The sequence below is a fragment of the Oncorhynchus gorbuscha genome, linkage group LG08 (genome assembly GCF_021184085.1).
Source record: "Oncorhynchus gorbuscha isolate QuinsamMale2020 ecotype Even-year linkage group LG08, OgorEven_v1.0, whole genome shotgun sequence".
NCBI lineage: Eukaryota > Metazoa > Chordata > Actinopteri > Salmoniformes > Salmonidae > Oncorhynchus > Oncorhynchus gorbuscha.
Genome location: NC_060180.1, coordinates 44,310,652 through 44,329,543, shown reverse-complemented (window position 1 = coordinate 44,329,543; position 18,892 = coordinate 44,310,652). Strand labels below are relative to the sequence as shown.

General features: G+C 41.1%; 1 protein-coding gene across 1 annotated transcript; it reads left to right on the top strand.

Moving 5' to 3' along the window:
• The first annotated feature begins 234 nt into the window (after positions 1-234).
• On the top strand, positions 235-18,596 carry LOC124041693. The gene is made up of 3 exons (XM_046359579.1): positions 235-2,296; positions 6,390-7,218; positions 18,097-18,596. The coding sequence occupies exons 1-2, from the start codon at positions 644-646 to the stop codon at positions 7,122-7,124; spliced, it is 2,388 nt and encodes a 795-aa protein (XP_046215535.1). The 5' UTR covers positions 235-643; the 3' UTR covers positions 7,125-7,218; positions 18,097-18,596.
• Positions 18,597-18,892: the final 296 nt, after the last annotated feature.

Here is an 18,892-nt window from a genome sequence, read left to right as displayed (position 1 = left end):
AGAGTGAGGGTGAGAGAGGGAGAGGAGACATTTACAGGCGACTGTGTGAGAGAATGAGAGAGAAGAGAGAGAGTTAGAAACAGCAGCAAGACTCAGAGTGTGAGAGGTGGAGAAATAGGAGGAGGGGAGGGGAAGGGAGGAAACGGGAAATGCAAAGCCAAGTGAGGGAGAGCGACGGGAAGCCTGCAGCAACAAATAAGACTGAGGAACGAAACAGGAGAGGTAAAGAGAGAGAAGGAGAGAGAGAAGGGATAGGGGGAGGGAGGGAGGTGGAAAAGAGGGGCCACAAACAGGAGAGAGGGCTGCAGGGTGAAGGAGTGAGAGAAAAGTTAGAAAAGTGAGAGAGGGGGTCAGGGGAAAGAAAGAAAACAGCATTGAGAAAAACAAGTATAGAAGAGAAGGGGAAACAAGAGGCAGGAAGAAAGGGGGGAGGGAAGTCTTAGGTAAGAAAAATAGAGCAGAGCTGAAAAAAAGTTTTGTTTTGCGGTGGAGTCAGTCATAGATGAGGAAAACAGCTTGAGTGAATGGCTAGTTTGGAGTTGGAGAGCAGCGTGGAGGAGGAGGGGAGGAGAAGGAAACCAGTTGTTGTTTAAGGCATTTTCCACAGCAGCCTCTACTCTAGACGGACTGTTTTCATTCTGACATGTACTCAGACAGCACACGGATGGGACACTATAGATTCATTCATCAAAACACAGACGACTACTGCTACTGTCTTCACTGTGTCCAATACAGACCCACGCTGTACCAGGGAGGACCAGGGGGGTACAGACCACCACCCACACACCCAGGCCACCCAGAGTTGGACCTCAGAGGAGACATCAGCCTTCCTCCTTTCCCTGTGGAGCCAGAGGATATAGAACCTGGACTAGAGAAGTGTGAGAGAGGAGGTGAAGGAAGAGGAGATGGTGGAGGGGGAGAAGGTGGAGAAGGAGAAGGTGAAGGAAGTGGTGCTGAAGCTGGAGCTGGATGGGGTGTAAGTGGTCACAGTGCGCCACAGAGGAGGCCAGTGTTCACCGGGCCGGGTCAGCATGGTCAACCTCAGCCAGGCCAGTTTAGCCCCAGCCACCCCTGGAACTACAACCCAGCCCAGTGGACCTGCCCAGTGGAGCCTGGCCTGGGTCTGATTTTCTACTCCCCTGTGAAAGAACAGTGCGGTTATGTGGGACAGGGTGGAGGTGGCACTGCTGGGACAGGGATCGGGACACACCCATTCAACAGCAATAGAAACGCGTCAGCCTCATCACTCCCCCTGGACCCGGCAAACACACAGTTCAGGGGTCAGCGGGCCAAACACAGACAGGCTAGCTACAGCTACGGTCCTGAGAAACCGATCTGGGATCAGTCAAAATACAGACTAGAAAGACAGGCTAGCTATAGTCCACAGGAGCAACACAGACAGGCTAGTCTCGGTTTAGAAAAGCAGGTCTGGGGTCAGTCGAACCACAGGCTAGAAAGACAGAATAGCTTCAGTCCACAAGAAATACACAGCCAGGTTAGCTACATTTACAGTCCAGAAGACAAGCTGACACAACGACAGCTAGTCAGCTACAGACCAGAACAAAAGGTCTGGGGTCAGTTGAAACACAGACAGACTAGCTACAGCTACAGTCCAGAGGAACAGGTCTGGGGATATGCTGGAGATGAACATGATCATTTGGACAGGTGTGTACCGCTTGAACAAAGAGAATTACACCCTCACATGCCAAATGGACATAGTGGTGGTGGTGGTCCCAGCCCCAGGCATGTGTACTCTCAGGGCGTGGGAGATAGAACTAACTACCAGGAGAGGACTACTAGATTAAAGGCTGGGGGAGCTGTAGGTGGGGCAGGAGTGGACAGCTGTAATGGACGACATGTCCCTGCTGGCTCTGGCTCTGTTCAAGAGACTTTATTTTCCACTGAAGTCCCCCAGAAACAGTTGGTCAGCCAGCCCAGGCAGAGGAGTCATTGTGGGCCTGGCCTTGGCCATAGAACCCCAAGTCATGGAGCTACTGGACCAGTGCATGGAGCCACTACAGGCAGGGAAGAGAGATTCAACCAAAGGGCCAAACAGCCAGCAAGCCAGGGAGTCAACCAGAACCATGGAGGAGACCCAGACTTAGACCCCCAGAGACAGAGGGTGAAGCAGAAGGATGGTCAGGGTTCAGTCCGGAAAAGCCAGTGTTCGGTCTGGGAGAACCAGTGTCCTGTCCGGCAGAAGGAGGGCTTGGTTCGGGAGCAGATCAGACAGGTGGTGTCAGACCTGGAGGGGGTCCTGGGAGGTCTCAAACAGGTCCATGTGGAGATGAAGGAGGTAAGAACCCTTTGCTGTAGACAGCTTGGTTAATCCAGAAAAAATGAAATTGAAAGCATCCCAGTGTTGTCTAATTTTTCATACCTTAAGTTTGTCCATTGAGCTTTTGTCAATACTGTATGTTTAGTTAGTCTGGTCCCAGGCTGGTCCCAGATCTGTGTGGGGCCAAACATGGGAACTTTTGCTTAGACCATGGTTTAAACCATTGGTATGAAATGGCTTGCTGCTAGCTTTTCTCATCCGATGCTAAGGGTGGCCAGCTGATTAGATAATTATATCCGTTAACAAATTCCAATTCAGCCAATTAAAACGACTCCAGGAATCCACTAGGTGAAGCCTAGCATCCTCCTGGCATCACTACTTATGAAACTGATGCTGTAAAAGACACAAAATCTGATTGTGCTTTCCTGTCAATTCTGTTACCCATGCTATTGATTGACTGGCCTAGCCTTTATAGACATTCAGATCAACAATAGAGCTATCATCATTGTCATGGATGTGTTATTAGCTGGGTTAGCATATATAAGTCGCTCTGGATAAGAGCGTCTGCTAAATGACTTAAATGTAAATGTAAATGTATCAGCACCATTTTTCTTCAATGTTGATATAGGCAAACCTAGCCCACTATAGGCAAACACGTAGTAAATTAATAATATGAATTGAGCTTCTTGGAGTCACTCAGACCAAAATACAGGCTATAGTATGGCCTAATAAAAAATATGAATCACTACAATGAATATAGGTGAAGATACATAAACATATACACTTAATTGTACAAGGATTTATATGCATTTTGATAATCGGTTACTTCGTCACATTTGCACTATTTTTACTTGAGTACACATGGTAAATTACTATTGGGTAAATGACTGCTATTTGACCACACCACAAGAGTCATTGCCTTTGACTTTTACAATGTCTGATAAGAGCGCTCTGGATAAGAGCGTCTGCTAAATGACTTAAATGTAAATGTAAATATATAATCCTCCTACTTTTTTCAGTCAAAGTACATGGATGTTTATTAAATGGATGAGCAAAAACTTTTGTCATATACCGTATCAGTCAAAATGTTTTCTTTATTTTTTACTATTTTCCACATTGTAGAATAATAGTGAAGATATCACAACTATGAAATAACACATATGGAATCACGTAATAAACACAAGTGTTAAGAATATCTAAATGTATTTTATATGTTAGATTCTTCAAAGTACCCACCCTTTGGCTAGATGACAGCTTTGCACACTCTTGGCATTCTCCTAACCAGCTTCATGAGGTACTCACCTGGAATGCATTTCAATTCACAGGTGTGCCTTGTTAAAAGTTCATTCGTGTAATTACTTTCCTTGTTAATGCATTTGAGCATATCAGTTGTATTGTGACAATGTAGGGGTGGTATAGAGAAAATAGCCCTAGTTGGGGAAAGATCAAGTCCATATTATGGCAAGAACAGCTCAAATAAGCAAAGAGAAACAACAGTCCATCATTACCTTAAGACATGAAGGTCAGTCAATATGGAAAATGTCAAGAAATTGTAACTTTTCTTCAAGTGCAGTCACAAAAACCATCAAGTGCTATGACTAAACTGGCTCTCATGAGGACCGCCACAGGAAAGGAAGACCCAGAGTTACCTCTGCTGCAGAGGAAAAGTTCATTAGCGTTACCAGCCTCAGAAATTGCAGCCCAAATAAATGCTTCACAGACTTCAAGTAACAGACACATCTCAACAGCAACTCTTCAGAGTAGACTTAGTGAATCATGCCATCAAATTGCTGCAAAGAAACCACTACTAAAGGACACCAATCAGAAGAAGAGACTTTCTTGGGCCAAGAAACTTGAGCAATGGACATTAGACCGGTGGAAATCTGCACTTTGGTATGATGAGTTAAAATGTGAGATTTTTGGTTCCAAATACTGTCTTTGTGAGACGCAGAGTAGGCGAACAGATGATCTCCGCACGTATGGTTCCCACCGTGAAGCATGGAGGAGGAGGGATGTTTGTGTGGGGGTGTTTTGCTGGTGAAGCTGTCTGTGAATTATTTAGAATTGAAGGCCACTTAACTGCCATGGCTACCACAGCATTCTGCAGTGATATGCCATCCAATCTGGTTTGCACTTAGTGGGACTATCATTTGTTTTTCAACAGGACAATGACCCAACACACCTCCAGGCTGTGTAAGGGCTATTTAACCAAGAAGGAGAGTGATGGAGTGCTGCATCAGATAACCTTGCCTCCACAATCACCCAACCTCAACCCAATTGAGATGGTTTGGGATGAGTTGGACCGCAGAGTGAGGGAAAAGCAGCCAACAAGTGCTCAGCATATGTGGGAACTCCTTCAAGACTGTTGGAAAAGCATTCCTCATGAAGCTGGTTGAGAGAATGCCAAAATTGTGCCAAGTGGTCATCAATGCAAAGGGTTTCTACTTTGATGAATCTAAAATATATTTTGATTTGTTAACACATTTTTGGTTACAACATGATTCCATATGTGTCATTTCATAGTGTTGATGTCTTCACTATTATTCTACAATGTAGAAAATAGTAAAAATAAAAACCCTTGGATGTGTAGGTGTGTCCAAACGTTTGACACGTACTGTATTCAAAAGCCATTTTGAATCTTGTATGATGTCAGGAACCTAGTCAAGGAAGTACAGTATATTGTCACACTCCACTTAGACCATGGGTAACAAATTAAACCAAGCAGTTAGCCACATGGGCAGATTGTTAAATCAACAATCTGCCTCTGGTGGCTAAATTGGATGGTTGCTCTACCATTTAAGGTCTCTGATAGGTTGTTTCGTTATTTTGTTATAATATATAATTATCTGATCAGCTGGCCATCCTCAGCATCGTGTTGAAATTATTAATCATTTTGAGTTCTGTCCATCTCATTTTTCATTGACTGTACTTACCAAGCCCTTGAAGTGTTCCAAAAACGATGTGATCTCACACTGAGTATACAACTGCTCTTTCCATGACATAAACTGACCAGGTGAATCCATGTGAAAGCTATGATCCCTTATTGATGTTACTTGTTAAATCCACTTAAATTTGTGTAAATTAATGGGATGAGACAACTTAAAAAAGGGTTTTTAAGCCTTGTGACAATTGAGACATGAATTGTGTGTGTCTGCCATTCAGAGGGCGATTGGGCAAGACAAAAGATTTAAGTGCCTTTGGAATTGTAGTAGGTGTCAGGCGCACCGGTTTGTGTCAGGAACTGTTACGCTGTTGGGTGTTTCATACCAAATAGTTTCCCGTGTGTATCAAGAATGGTCCACCACCCAAAGGATATCAACTCATTATTAGGAAGGTGTTACTAATGTTTGGTATATTCAGTGTATGTGAAATGAATGTGATCACTTGTGAAGTGTTCCAAAAACACGTTATTTTCACATGATTCCACATGTGATTCATCTGTAAGTGAGGACCCAGCAATCATTTTGACGGATATGTTTTTATTATGAATTGTAATGAGTTCATGTTCTGAGTAAAATAGACATAGGGAGTGGAGTTGACTGAAATGTACTCAGAGATCAGAGGACGAGGCTATGTAAACCTTAAGTCTATGTATACATTTCAGCAGGGTCTATGCTTACATTGACATCTGAGACAAATCAGACACAGATAAATGGATATCCTCTCTTTCTGTTTATGTAATGGTACAGGACATTTAAATTACATTTGCATTCAGATTTGCAGAAAAAAATACATTGCAGGCAAGTATGGAACAAGATAGCATTGCTTGTGTTTCACATCATTTCTTGTAGTTGCATTGATTTAAAGCTATTCACATGAACCTTTTGGCTAAAACCTGCTACTGAAATTGGCAGAGACACAAGCAACACTTTAAAGAGCCTGTCTTGAGACAGGTTCTGAATTTTGGTTTGCTTTTATGATGTCCATATGCAATAGGGCTGTAATATACTGTACGCTGTAAAACAAAATCTACAACTCTTAGCTCTTAAGCAGCAATCAACTGACATGTCATATCATAATGTAGTATAATGTAGTGTTAATTAATGTAGTATAATGTATTAATATACAGTATTTTAGTAATGTAGTATATTGACTATGTATTGTCATTTAGGTGGTTGAACAGATTGATCTGCTGACAGCTAACATTGACCTGGAAGAGGGATCATGTAACAGTTCCCCTCATGGTGGTGACGCCATCCCCAACCCCAGAGACTGCAGAGTCCTGATGTATAATCAGAAGACTAGTACTGGAGAGCAGATGTATACCCACAAGATTAGGACTGTTGACCTGAAGACTAATGGAGACCAGGGATTACTGTACAGAGACCCTGACCATACAGTCACCATACAAACTACCTCTCCGTCCCATGTCCTCACCGCATCAGTCATCAAAACCAACCGGGTTGGGATCACAGCCCTGAGCCCCCTGAGCCCGAGCCCTTCCAAAGACTCCAAACAGGAAAGACGGGGACTCAACAAAGACCCTCCTATACCTAGCCCTTCCAGAGACATAAACCATGTGACCCAGACCCCTGGGCTAGAACAGATTCCCTCCATACCCCTACTATTACGGACCCACACCCCTATCCCCACAGCCATGGTTGGATACAGTGTCCCGTCTCGTAGGAGCCAGAAACCACCACTGTACCCCCACCCCAATGGACGGGTGGAGAGGCTTAATAAGGGTCTGGCTCCACCACCCTACCCGGCCCAGTCAGCGCTGCCGGTCCTGCCCCACCTGGCCCAGCCACCCTACCCTACCCACCCTACCCACCCTGCCCTGCCTCCCAGTGCCCTGAAGACCCCATACCTGGAGAAAAGCAGACCGAGCTCCAGCATGGTGTGAGGGGACAGCCTCACTTCCGTGGGGGCCGGGAAAATATATGACAAGGACAGACCTACACTGAGAGGTAGTCTGAGAGGGACAGACCAGGGACATGGTAAGTGTGTTTGTGTGTGTGTCTGCTTATGTTGTCACTTGGGTGCTGGTGATGGGGGAAAAACTCTATAAAGTTATATATTGGGATATTATGTTTTATTTCTTAGTATTTCTTTTACCGCTTTTTCTCCCCAATTTCATGGTATCCAATTGATAGTTACAGTCTTGTCCCATCGCTGCAACTCCTGTACGGACTCGGGAGACTCCTGTACGGACTCGGTCGAGAGTCGCGCGTCCTCCGAAACACAATCCAGCGAAGCCACACTGCTTCTTGACACTGTGCTAGCGGCACAGCTAGCACTGCGATGCAGTGCCTTAAACCTCTGCGCCATTTGGGAGGCCTCTGGGATATTATTTTTGATTATTGATCGTATTGTTTTGACTATATCGCAATATAATTTTATATTGCTGTACCTGCACTAAAACTCCAGGATTTTTTCTTCATAGCTTGTTCTCCATCTTCTTTTTAATAAAGTAGCCAATTAGTTTTCAGCACTTTTATTTCCATGAATGATCAAAACTCGTTTTATCATGGCTCTCTCTTCTCCCTCTGCAGAAGACAAAGGTGAGCAATAAAATCACAGTATTGAATTGAAATGCATATAGAATCGTGAGAATTGCAATAGATATCATATCGGCACCTAAGTATTATGAGAATATCATATCGTGAGATCCTTAGCAATTCCAGCCCTAATGGATTTCTTCGTGAGATCCCTGGCAATTCCCAGCCTTAATGGGTTCCTTCCTAATGGTTCTGACTCATGACTTAAAAAAAATAGAGAGCAAGCAGCTTGTGGTTTACACAACCTGGCTGCTGATGTACAGATGTAGGATCTTGATTCGATCACTTTCCTGCAATGCAGGAAATGTAAAACTAGTAGTTTTGTTGAGATCTAAAAAGGCTTCTGTAGTTTGTAATTCCCACTTGGAAATTTCCAACTTAATTTTCCCTTACCAAAAATGTATCAACCCCTAGAAAAATGTAAATGTATTATAATCCAAATAACACATAACTGGCTCAAATTAAGATCCTTCATCGATTCAATATATGTACGTGATGCATGTACTTCATGATGGTAGTATAACAAATTATACAAAATAATATTTGAGCAGCTATATTTGTGAAAATGATTGCTTGTGTGTGTGTATGTGTATCTGTGTGTCTGCTAATGTTGATGTCACATGAGTTCCCACTTCTCTTTATATCTTAGTCATCATGACTTCAGAGAAGTGGAGAGTAGGCTGGAGTTGAATCATTTCTTGTAACGAGACACTGACATCTGAGATTGATAGTGGAAACAAATGTCACTAAGTATTTATAGGATAACAGTCATGAGTCAATATATATCTGAGCATTGCGGGACTACAAAATAACTCCCTGACACATTTATCTTACTATCATTCACAAAGATTGTGTTACACATGAAAGATCTAATTGACCACCATCAAACATCACAAATTAAGAATTCCAGAACACGTGTTTAAATGGCTGCAGAGATTTACACCACCATGTATAAATATTTGAGTAGATGAGGTCCCAAAAAATACAATATTGTTCGATTTGGTAAAGAAGCTTGACAATTGGCACACTTTTATAATTTTTAACACTTAACAACACCTGATATAATGCCATTCATCAAAGCCCTGGGTCGGTATATAACGCCCCCTGTAGTCCAATTGTGAAAATGCATGTAGGGTACTAGGGGGTAACTAGCCCACTCTAAGAACAATGTCTAATTGCTGACACAAAAAAGCAACGTTTGGAGAAAAAAAATTGGTATATGGATGAAAGTCATGCTTAGTCAAACAAACTATAAAGGGAAATAAATGGCTACAGTTTACACTTTTTTTTTATTATTTCATGAAAAGTAGATTTTTTTTAAAGTACCGGGGTAACTGGCCCCCTCCCCCCGGGGGTGCCAGTTACCCTGGTAGAAGATTATTGGATAGGATTTCACACAAGTGTGTTAAAATCCATTTAATTATTTAGTAAGTAATACTTAAAAGCTAAGTACAGTTGTCTCATTTTAATTATTTAAATAAAATATGGGGGGAAGTGGTGTTGCACATGTCACCATTAATATCCGCACTATGAGGAGAGTTGATGTAAAGTCCCTCCTTTTAACTCACATGAATTTTCTTTGTTCTTTCTTTGTTGTTAATTTTCGATACAATCCATATGTACAAATGCACCTAATATTATTTGAATAATTGAAGATTTAAAACCCAGCAGTCTTTAAAATTATATTCAGGATCAAAAGGTTTTCAATAGTTGGAATACAATATTGGAATGGAATATAACCAAAACTATTAAATGACATTGGAATATAACATTTCATACAATAACTTAACTAATTAACTCAGTGTAACATTGATGTGGCAACTTTCTTATGCTCTGCTATTGCACAATTCTAAATTGTACATAGGTCCCAAATAAAGCTATCCCCAGTAAAATTGGAGCACCCCTCATGAGCCCCCCAATCCAGTCCCCACCTGTGACTGAAAACAGGGGGAGAGATGCCAATTGAAAAGCTCTCTTAAAAATGTAGCTAGCTATCTACCTACATAACATAAAATGCTGTGTCAAATAGCTAAAAGGTTATAAAGTAACATCACCTGTGAAGCTATCAGTCACTAGTGGAAACATTTACAACTGCAATTAAGTTATGTTATCTTTTGAATGTATTTTACCTCAGGCGGCAGCGTAGCCTAGTGGTTAGAGCGTTGGACTAGTAACCAGAAGGTTCCGAGTTCAAACCCCCGAGTTGACAAAGTACAAATCTGTTGTTCCTCCCCTGAACAGGCAGTTAACCCACTGTTCCCAGGCTGTCATTGAAATTAAGAATATGTTCTTAACTGACTTGCCTGGTAAAATAAAAAAATAAAAAGACTATCTGATAGTAAGGTTGCTTGCTAGCACACCTAGCAGCTTATGCTAACTAGCATTTTCTGCTAGTGAAGTTGCTAGCTAGCAAGTTAGCATAAACTAGCAATAACTGGGCCAGTCATTTTCTAAAAGACAGGTAGAAACACATTCGTAACACACTGGTCACAAAGTGTCCCTTTGGGGGTGTATATCATGGCTCCCCCCTCTCTCACTCTCCCCACCACAAATGTTATGACTTTACGACATGTCATAAATACCTGGTAGAAACTGCCATGCAGTATTGAGGGAGAGAGTCTACCACAGGGCTGCCCAACCCTCTTCCTGGATATCTACCGTCCTGTGGGTTTTCAGTTAAACATAGTGGCAGGTCATTTTTTACCCTTTCGACAACACAAGGGTTAAATGTGAAGACTTATTTTATCAAATTAATCCTCTATGTGTAATTATTATTACGTGATTAAACTAATCATGTAAACTTTAATTAACTAGGAAGTCTCTATATCCCGAATTGACTCTTCAGATATTTTCATATCTTATCAAAACAGTCACTTATTAATGAATTATTATTATTATTACCACCTCATCAGTTCTTATTAGTGAACGTTGCAAACTCTTGGATTTCCATAATAAATTTCCATAACCCTAGTTTCCATAATGAATCAGCAATATACATATTGACCTAATGATTTATTTACTAGCTAACTAAATAATCACACAGTATTACATAACAAACAAACAGCAGATATTTGGGTTCTACATGATACAAAGAAAAAGTCCCCGCGGACGAAGCCGATATGGCAGCTTGGTAGACGAAGGAAAAGGGTGGGGACTGAGAGAGCGAGACAGAGAAAACAGATTCACTACACCAAGTTTATATATTTTTTACCTTTATTTTACTAGTCCAACGCTCTAACCACTAGGCTACCCTGCCGCCCCAGTGGATAATTATAATCATTGAAATGCTAATCCTTTGCACATGAACGGCCGCTTATTCGAGAATAATTTAAATGTATATATTTACACCCGTATGTCGTCGTCTCTCCGTAAATATATATATATATATATATGCCATTTAGCAGACGCTTTTATCCAAAGCGACTTACAGTCATGTGTGCATACATTCTACGTATGGGTGGTCCCGGGGATCGAACCCACTACCCTGGCGTTACAAGCGCCATGCTCTACCAACTGAGCTACAGAAGGACCAGAAGGACCATATCTGTAATGTAAGTGATTTTCACTGTTCACTTTATTATGTATTGCTGTAATATAATTGATTTACGTGATTGTTTTCTGTAACACTGATACTAATTACTGATAGTAATCTCTTTTGTCAAAAGGTCGCTGTCCTTTCCGACAGTATATGCCCAGCAAGCCAGCAAAGTATGGCATCAAGCAATGGGTGGCCTGTGATGCACAATCCAGCTACGCTTGGAAGATGCAAGTCTACACAGGGAAGCCGACCAGTGGAGGCCCGGAGAAGAACCAGGGGATGCGGGTTGTGCTTGATGTGACATGGACTGAGGGGGCAAAATGTCACGTGTGACAATTTCTTCACCTCTTATGAACTCAGCCTGCAGCTCCTGAAGAGGAAGATCACAAGGTTGGCACAGTTAGAAAGAACAAGCCTGAGCTCCCCCCTGCACTCCTCGCAACAAGGGGGAGAGATGCCTTCTCATCAAAGTTTGCTTTCACCTCCACCACCACTCTCGTTTCTTACCTCCCAAAGAGGAACAAGAATGTGGTTCTCCTGAGCACACTGCACAACACGGCTGAGATCAATGATCGTGAAGGCAGCCATCATCCTGGACTACAACCACAACAAAGGAGGAGTGGACAACCGGGACAAGGTGATTGGAATTTACAACTTCAGGAGGATGACTGCCCACTGGCCCCTGGTTATCTTCCATAACATAATTGATGTGTCCTCATACAATGCCTTCGTGATATGGAACAAGATCAACCCTACCTGGATGCCTGATAAGCGGAACAAGAGGAGGGTGTTCCTAGAGCAGCTGGAAAAGGCACTTATAACCCCACACATTCAAAGAAGGGAGTGCCTCCCCCACACAGCAGCCTCTGCAGCGCTTGTGAAAGCTGTTCAGGGGACTGAATCCTGTCCTGATCCACCTGAGGCTGCAGCTGGGACAGGCTAGAGGAGGAGTTGCCAATTCTGCCCCCAAAGAATGACTGTAAAACAAATACTATGTGCTGCACATGTGAGAAATACATATGCAAAGTCCATGCACACACACACTTGCATACTGTCCTACATGTGCTAATTAGAGTTGACCTATGCAGTACCTTTAGCAATAATAATAATAATTGTAAACGTCTACTTTAGTAAAGAAAACAATTATGAAAGGTGTGTTCTAATAAAAACGAGGAGTGTCCACTGACTAAATGCAGTCTTTCTGCATTATGAAGAGAGAAAACTCAGATATTCACCAAGTTTGTGATGAATGACAGGATATTTCGTCATGCAAAATCGATTAGTGGTTTAAAATTCAATGAAGCTCTTTATTTTAGGGGTTGAGTGAAGGTGGGTCATTTTTACTCTTCGGACAAGGGGAGTGTACAGAATGTTAAGACTACACTTAATGATAGTCACAGACACGACACACTCATCCAACATTTTACTAATTTACAAGAAAAGTATCTACATTGTTTTACCTAAACAAGTGGATTATTTATCTTAAGGCATTCCTACTTGTATATTTAAAAACAAATTATAGATCTTACTTCATTGGAATATATCGATAACTTTTTCAAAATGTAAAAAGATGTGATAAACTTATCATAAAATTATTTTGTTGAAATATCTCCAAAAGCTGTGATGACACAGAGGACATTTTTTGTTGAGCAAAAGCAGTGGCAGCCAGGGAAAGTGATGCGAGCAGTTACCCCAGGGGGCTAGTTACCCCCTAGTACACTAAATTTATTGATGTTTTGGGTCAACGCTTCCCCTGTGTTGGGTCTACATGGCCCCAAAATAGATTGAAAGTGTTGTATTGGTTTGTGGAACACATTCCATAAACCAACACCATAAGGCCTTTTTATGTAATTTTTTACTTATGATCGCAACTGATTAAAAAACATAAAAAATTGTAGCAAGATTTTTATATTTTCACTGTCAGGTGTGCTCCCTCTCCGGCCTCTAGGTTACCAGGCTGCTCGTTATGGCGCACACTTGTCACCATCGGTACGCGAATCAGCGCATAATGACACTCACCTGGACCTCATATACCTGCCCTATATATGTCACTCCCCTTGGTCCCTTCCCAAGGCGTCATTGTTTCAGTTCTTGGGTCATGTCTATGCGTTGTTTGTGTTACGTGTTTGTTTCATTTATTTATAAAAAAACTCACTCCCTGAATTTGCTTCCCGACTCTCAGCGCACATCGTTACATTCACTTTCAAAGTTGTGTATTAAATACAAAGTCACCTTTTACACTTTTACACCCATGGAGCTGGTTGGCCATTTTGTAAAACTGTTATCCTAGAGTGTAATTGGTTAAATATGTACACTGTAGCTGGATATATTTATTTGAACATATCCTGGCTTTTTGTAAAAGATTTGTGATCTTAACATAAAGGGACATCAGATTTCATGTCACATTTCTTAAAAGTGCTATAGTATATATAATATATAAGCAGGATGAAACTTTGTATTTAATAAACCACTTTAAAAGTGAAAATATCAACATTACACTGAGTTTTCTGATGGTTTTTCATAATTGTTGCAATCATGAAGGAAAAAACAAAGGCCATATGCTGTTGGTTGATCGAATGTGTTCCCCAAACCAATACAAACATTTAAAGTTATTGTTGGGGCCATGTAGACTCAAAATGTCAATACAGGTAAATGTATATTTACAAATGGTGCTACAAGCCAACCTGAGGCTTGGCTAAAATGGCACAATATGAGTTTTTTTCAGCATGAAAAGTTATGTGTCAGTTTTCACGCTTCTATACCACATTGAACAATTTTCTAGCTTATCAACTGGACTAAAAAGAAAATAATAAACGAGAAAGAGAGAGTGAGTGTTCCCTTTTGTGAAGATACTCTACTTCCCTCTTGTGCAGAATATGTGTAACTGCAATCTATTTTTTTTCTGGCCTGTGCCTTGTGTCTGTGAGTTGGGCAAGCACAATCTGGATTTAATCATAACGCCTTTGGGCAGATATCAGAGCAGAATGAGGCAAACCAAACGCTAGCTTGTTATATTTGAGATGGTCACATAAACATGAGCAGTTCTAGACATTGTTCAACATGGCGAGAGTCAAAGGCGGTGTGGATATAAAAAAAGGCTTCCAGGGAGAAAAGGCCTGTGACTTCTGGTTAAAGATTTGAAAATAGGCTTTGAAATAATGGACAAGTAGATAGATTTTTTTTGTAGAAATTGTTTCTTGTAAATCGCTTGTAAGTACACAACTATGGTTATTTTCTACGCAATACATTTTGCAGTGTTAAACTTACACTTACAGTAAAGAGTGCATTTTAACACCATCTCAGGCTACATATGGTGCTAGTCTACAGTATTCTGGTTATAGTGTTAATATTGAGTGTTAACGTAAAACTCTGCCATGTAAAAAATTAACACTGCAGTACACTTGCCAGTGTTACTGAAATGTAACACTATGGGGTAAGTAACACTCACTCACAATGTTATTTATATTCAACACTAGTGTTGATCTAAAGTTAACTTCTATTAGTGTTAAACAAAACACTGTTGCAGCAAGTCATTTTGGATGTTGTTTTAACACTGTATGGTGTAAATCCTAAATTGCATATTTCATATGGTGCCTTTTCTTTTTGAGTGAATTGTGAAGTTACCACCCATGACTAAATTTGTTAGTAAGAGAGACATGGTTATTTAATTAATTATTTTTAAAGGCCTGTGGCTTTCACCAAATAAGTATCTAGGTGAAGGTTATCTTTAAAATTGTACTTTATGACAATTCATTTGTTGTCCTTAATTAAGCCATTTTGCCACAACTTTGGAAGTATGTTTGGGGTCATTGTCCATTTGGAAGACCCATTTGAGACCAAGTTTTAACTTCCTGACTGATGTCTTGAGATGTTGCTTCAATATATCCACATAATTCTACTTCCTCACGATGCCATCTATTTTGAGAAGTGCACCAGTCCCTCCTGCAGCAAAGCACCCCTACAACATGATGCTGCCACCCATGTGCTTCACGGTTGGGATGGTGTTCTTCAGATTGCAAGCCTTCCCCTTTTCCCTACAAACATAACGATGGTCATTATGGCCAAACAGTTCTATTTTTGTTTCAACAGACCAGAGGACATTTCTCCCAAAAGTACAATCTTTGCCCCCATGTGCAGTTGCCAACCGTAGTCTGGCTTTTTGTGGCCGTTTTGGAGCAGTGGCTTCGTCCTTGCTGAGTGGCCTTTCAGGTTATATCGATATAGGACTCGTTTTACTGTAGATATTTTATTTTTTATCTATTACCGCTCCTCTTCTCTGCTGTCCTCAAAAGCACATATTGTACTTGTAGGATTAGCCTTGGATGAAAGAAATAACAGGCAGAGATTTAATTGGACTCATATTGGACTTAGACATTGGAGGCAAGACCTTTTATCTTATATTCCTACTACTCAATCTACGGTAGCAAGGCTGAACAACAAGGACACGTACTTAACCTATGAGTTCATCCTCCTTGACACTATCTAAGTTTCCATCACTACTTAATTAAAGACTGTACAATACAGAAATGCCTTTATGGAAGGAGAAATACTGTGGATTGAGAAGCAGCCCATGCAAAAAAAGCTCTAGCTTAAACTGACGGATTTTGATGTGAATTATTTTATTATGTTACATAGATTTGTGCACTCGTGTGTCAATAGACTCTAGGGGGTTAAATGTATATCAATTTATTGGCTTCACTGGGGAACAAGGTCAATTCAATTCAGCAGGAGAGTTGAAATTGTAAGAATTTAAATGGAATTGACCCCAACCTTTCTGGGTAGATGCTCTTGATACAGAATGTAAAGCCACAATTGGTAATTTGTTATGTTTTTAACCAAATCAGTGCCTTCAGAAAGTATTAACACCCCTTGACTTTTTCCACATTTTATTGTTACAGCCGGAATTTAAAATGGATTAAATGTAGTTTTTTTTTGTCACTGGCCTACACACAATACCCCATAATGTCAAAGTGGAATTATGTTTAATAATTTTTACTAATTCATAAATAATGAAAGGCTGAAATGTCTTGAGTCATTAAGTATTCAATCCCTTTCTTATGGCAAGCCTTAATAAGTTCAGGGAGTAACAGTTTGCTTAACAAGTCACATAATAAGTTGCATGAACTCTGTGTGCATTAATAGTGTTTAACATGATTTTTTTGAATGACTACCTCATCTCTGTATCCCCACACATACAATTGTCCCTTGGTCGAGCAGTGAATTTCAAACACAGATTCAACCACAAAGACCAGGAAGGTTTTCCAATCCCTCACAATGAAGGGCACCTATTGGTTGATGGGTAAAAAAAAGAAGAAGCAGACAATGAATATCCGTTTGAGCATGGTGAAGTGATTAATTACACTTTGGATAGTGTAACAATACACCCATTCACCACAAATATTATTTTTACAGCGTTTAATGGCTGTGATAGGAGAAACCTATTTATATAGCCCTTCGTACATCAGCTGATATCTCAAAGTACTGTACAGAAACCCAGCCTAAAACCCCAAAGAGCAAGCAATGCAGGTGTAGAAGCACGGTGGCTAGGAAAAACTCCCTAGAAAGGCCAAAACCTAGGAAGAAACCTAGAGAGGAACCAGGCTATGAGGGGTGGCCAGTCCTCTTCTGGCTGTGCCGGGTGGAGATTATAACAGAACATGGCCAAGATGTTCAAATGTTCATAAATGACAAGCATGGTCAAATAATAATAATCACAGTAGTTGTCGAGGGTGCAGCAAGTCAGCACCTCAGGAGTAAATGTCAGTTGGCTTTTCATAGCCGATCATTAAGAGTATCTCTACCACTCCTGCTGCCTATAGAGAGTTGAAAACAGCAGGCCTGGGACAGGTAGCACGTCCGGTGAACAGGTCAGGATTCCATAGCCGCAGGCAGAACAGTTGAAACTGGAGCAGCAGCACGGCCAGGTTGACTGGGGACACTAAGGAGTCATCATGCCAGGTAGTCCTGAGGCATGGTCCTGGGGCCCAGGTCTTCTGAGAGAGAGAAAGAAAAAGAGAATTAGAGAGAGCATACTTAAATTCATTTGGGACACCGGATAAGACAGGAGAAAGTACTTCTCAGATATAACAAACTGACAAACTGACCCTAGCCCCCAGACACATAAACTGCCGCAGCATAAATACCGGAGGCTGAGACAGGAGGGGTCAGGAGACACTGTGGCCCCATCCGATGATACTCCCGGACAGGGCCAAACAGGAAGGATATAACCCCACCCACTTGCCGAAGCACAGCCCCCACACCACTAGAGGGATATCTTCAACCACCAACTTAACATCCTGAGACAAGGCCGAGTATAGCCCACAAAGATCTCCGCCACGGCACAACCCAAGGGGGGGGGGGGTATACTAACCTAAATGGCAGAGTGAAAAGAAGGAAGCCTGTACAGAATATTCCAAAACATGCATTCTGTTTGCAATAAGGCACTAAAGTAAAACTGCAAGAATGTGGAACTGAAATTAACTTTATGTACTGAATACAAAGCATTATGTTTTGGGAAAATCCAACACAGCACATCACTGAGTACCATTCTTCATATTTTCAAGCATTGTGGTGGTTATGCATCATGTTATGGGTATGCTTGTCATCGGCAAGGACTAGGGGGTTGTCTAGGATAAAAATTAACTTAATAAAGTTAAGCACAGGCAAAATTCTAGAGCAAAATCTGGTTTAGGTACTGTATATCATTAATTTAAATTACCATTGACCATTAGTTGTATTGTAGATTGCAATTTTAAGTGCTGTGTTGTTGTCTTCCTCAGGAGCCCTGACGTGGTGAAGAGATTACTTCAGTCAGTGATGGACACAGAGACAGAGCTTGGCCTGAAGATGGGGGTATTTCCAAGGGTGAACGCTCTAGACAGACAGGAGGGGAAGGGGATTCCACATTACAGAATGAGATGCACAGACCTGAGACATAGCATGCAGCAAGCACTTCAACCTAACATATATAACTTAAAACAGCAACAAGACACATTTCTGATACAAGTTGGACAATAAAGTATTATATTCATAACTAAACCCTACTTGAATTATACAACAAAGGTTATCAACCAAAGAATCTGTAGAAAAATGAGAATCGATGTTGGAAGTTATATGATTATAGTATCTATATTCATGTTTATACATTTTTATTTTAAAATGTTCTGAGACATTAGAAAATTGTACTGTCTGAACCATCCAAATAGAAATTATTCATATTGACAACTGAATGTCTTACATTTGTGTATGGATTAAAAAACAACAATGACCTAATAATGGACATTGATTTTGATTTGAAATTATTTATGTTCTGGTATGGCACCAATGGAAGACAGTAGTCTGTCTCAGTATGTTTCTTCTCCACTTGACTCTCTGTATTTCATGGCACTAGGGTCTAAACTGCCTTTGCCTACATCCCAAATTACACCCCATTCCCTATATAGTGCACTACTTTTGATCATAGCCCTATGATGGGAGTCATTTGGAACGCAACCTGTATGTCTCTTGCTGTCTTTATGCCATGGCACAAACTGCTGTGTGTTGGAGCCGTCTGCACGTAGGCCTGCTAACCTCTCT

Coding starts and splice junctions, on each gene's coding strand:
- LOC124041693 (XM_046359579.1), top strand. CDS start 644: ATGTACTCAGACAGCACACGGATGGGACACTATAGATTCATTCATCAA. Junction 2,297..6,389: donor TCCATGTGGAGATGAAGGAG/GTAAGAACCCTT, acceptor ATTGTCATTTAG/GTGGTTGAACAGATTGATCT.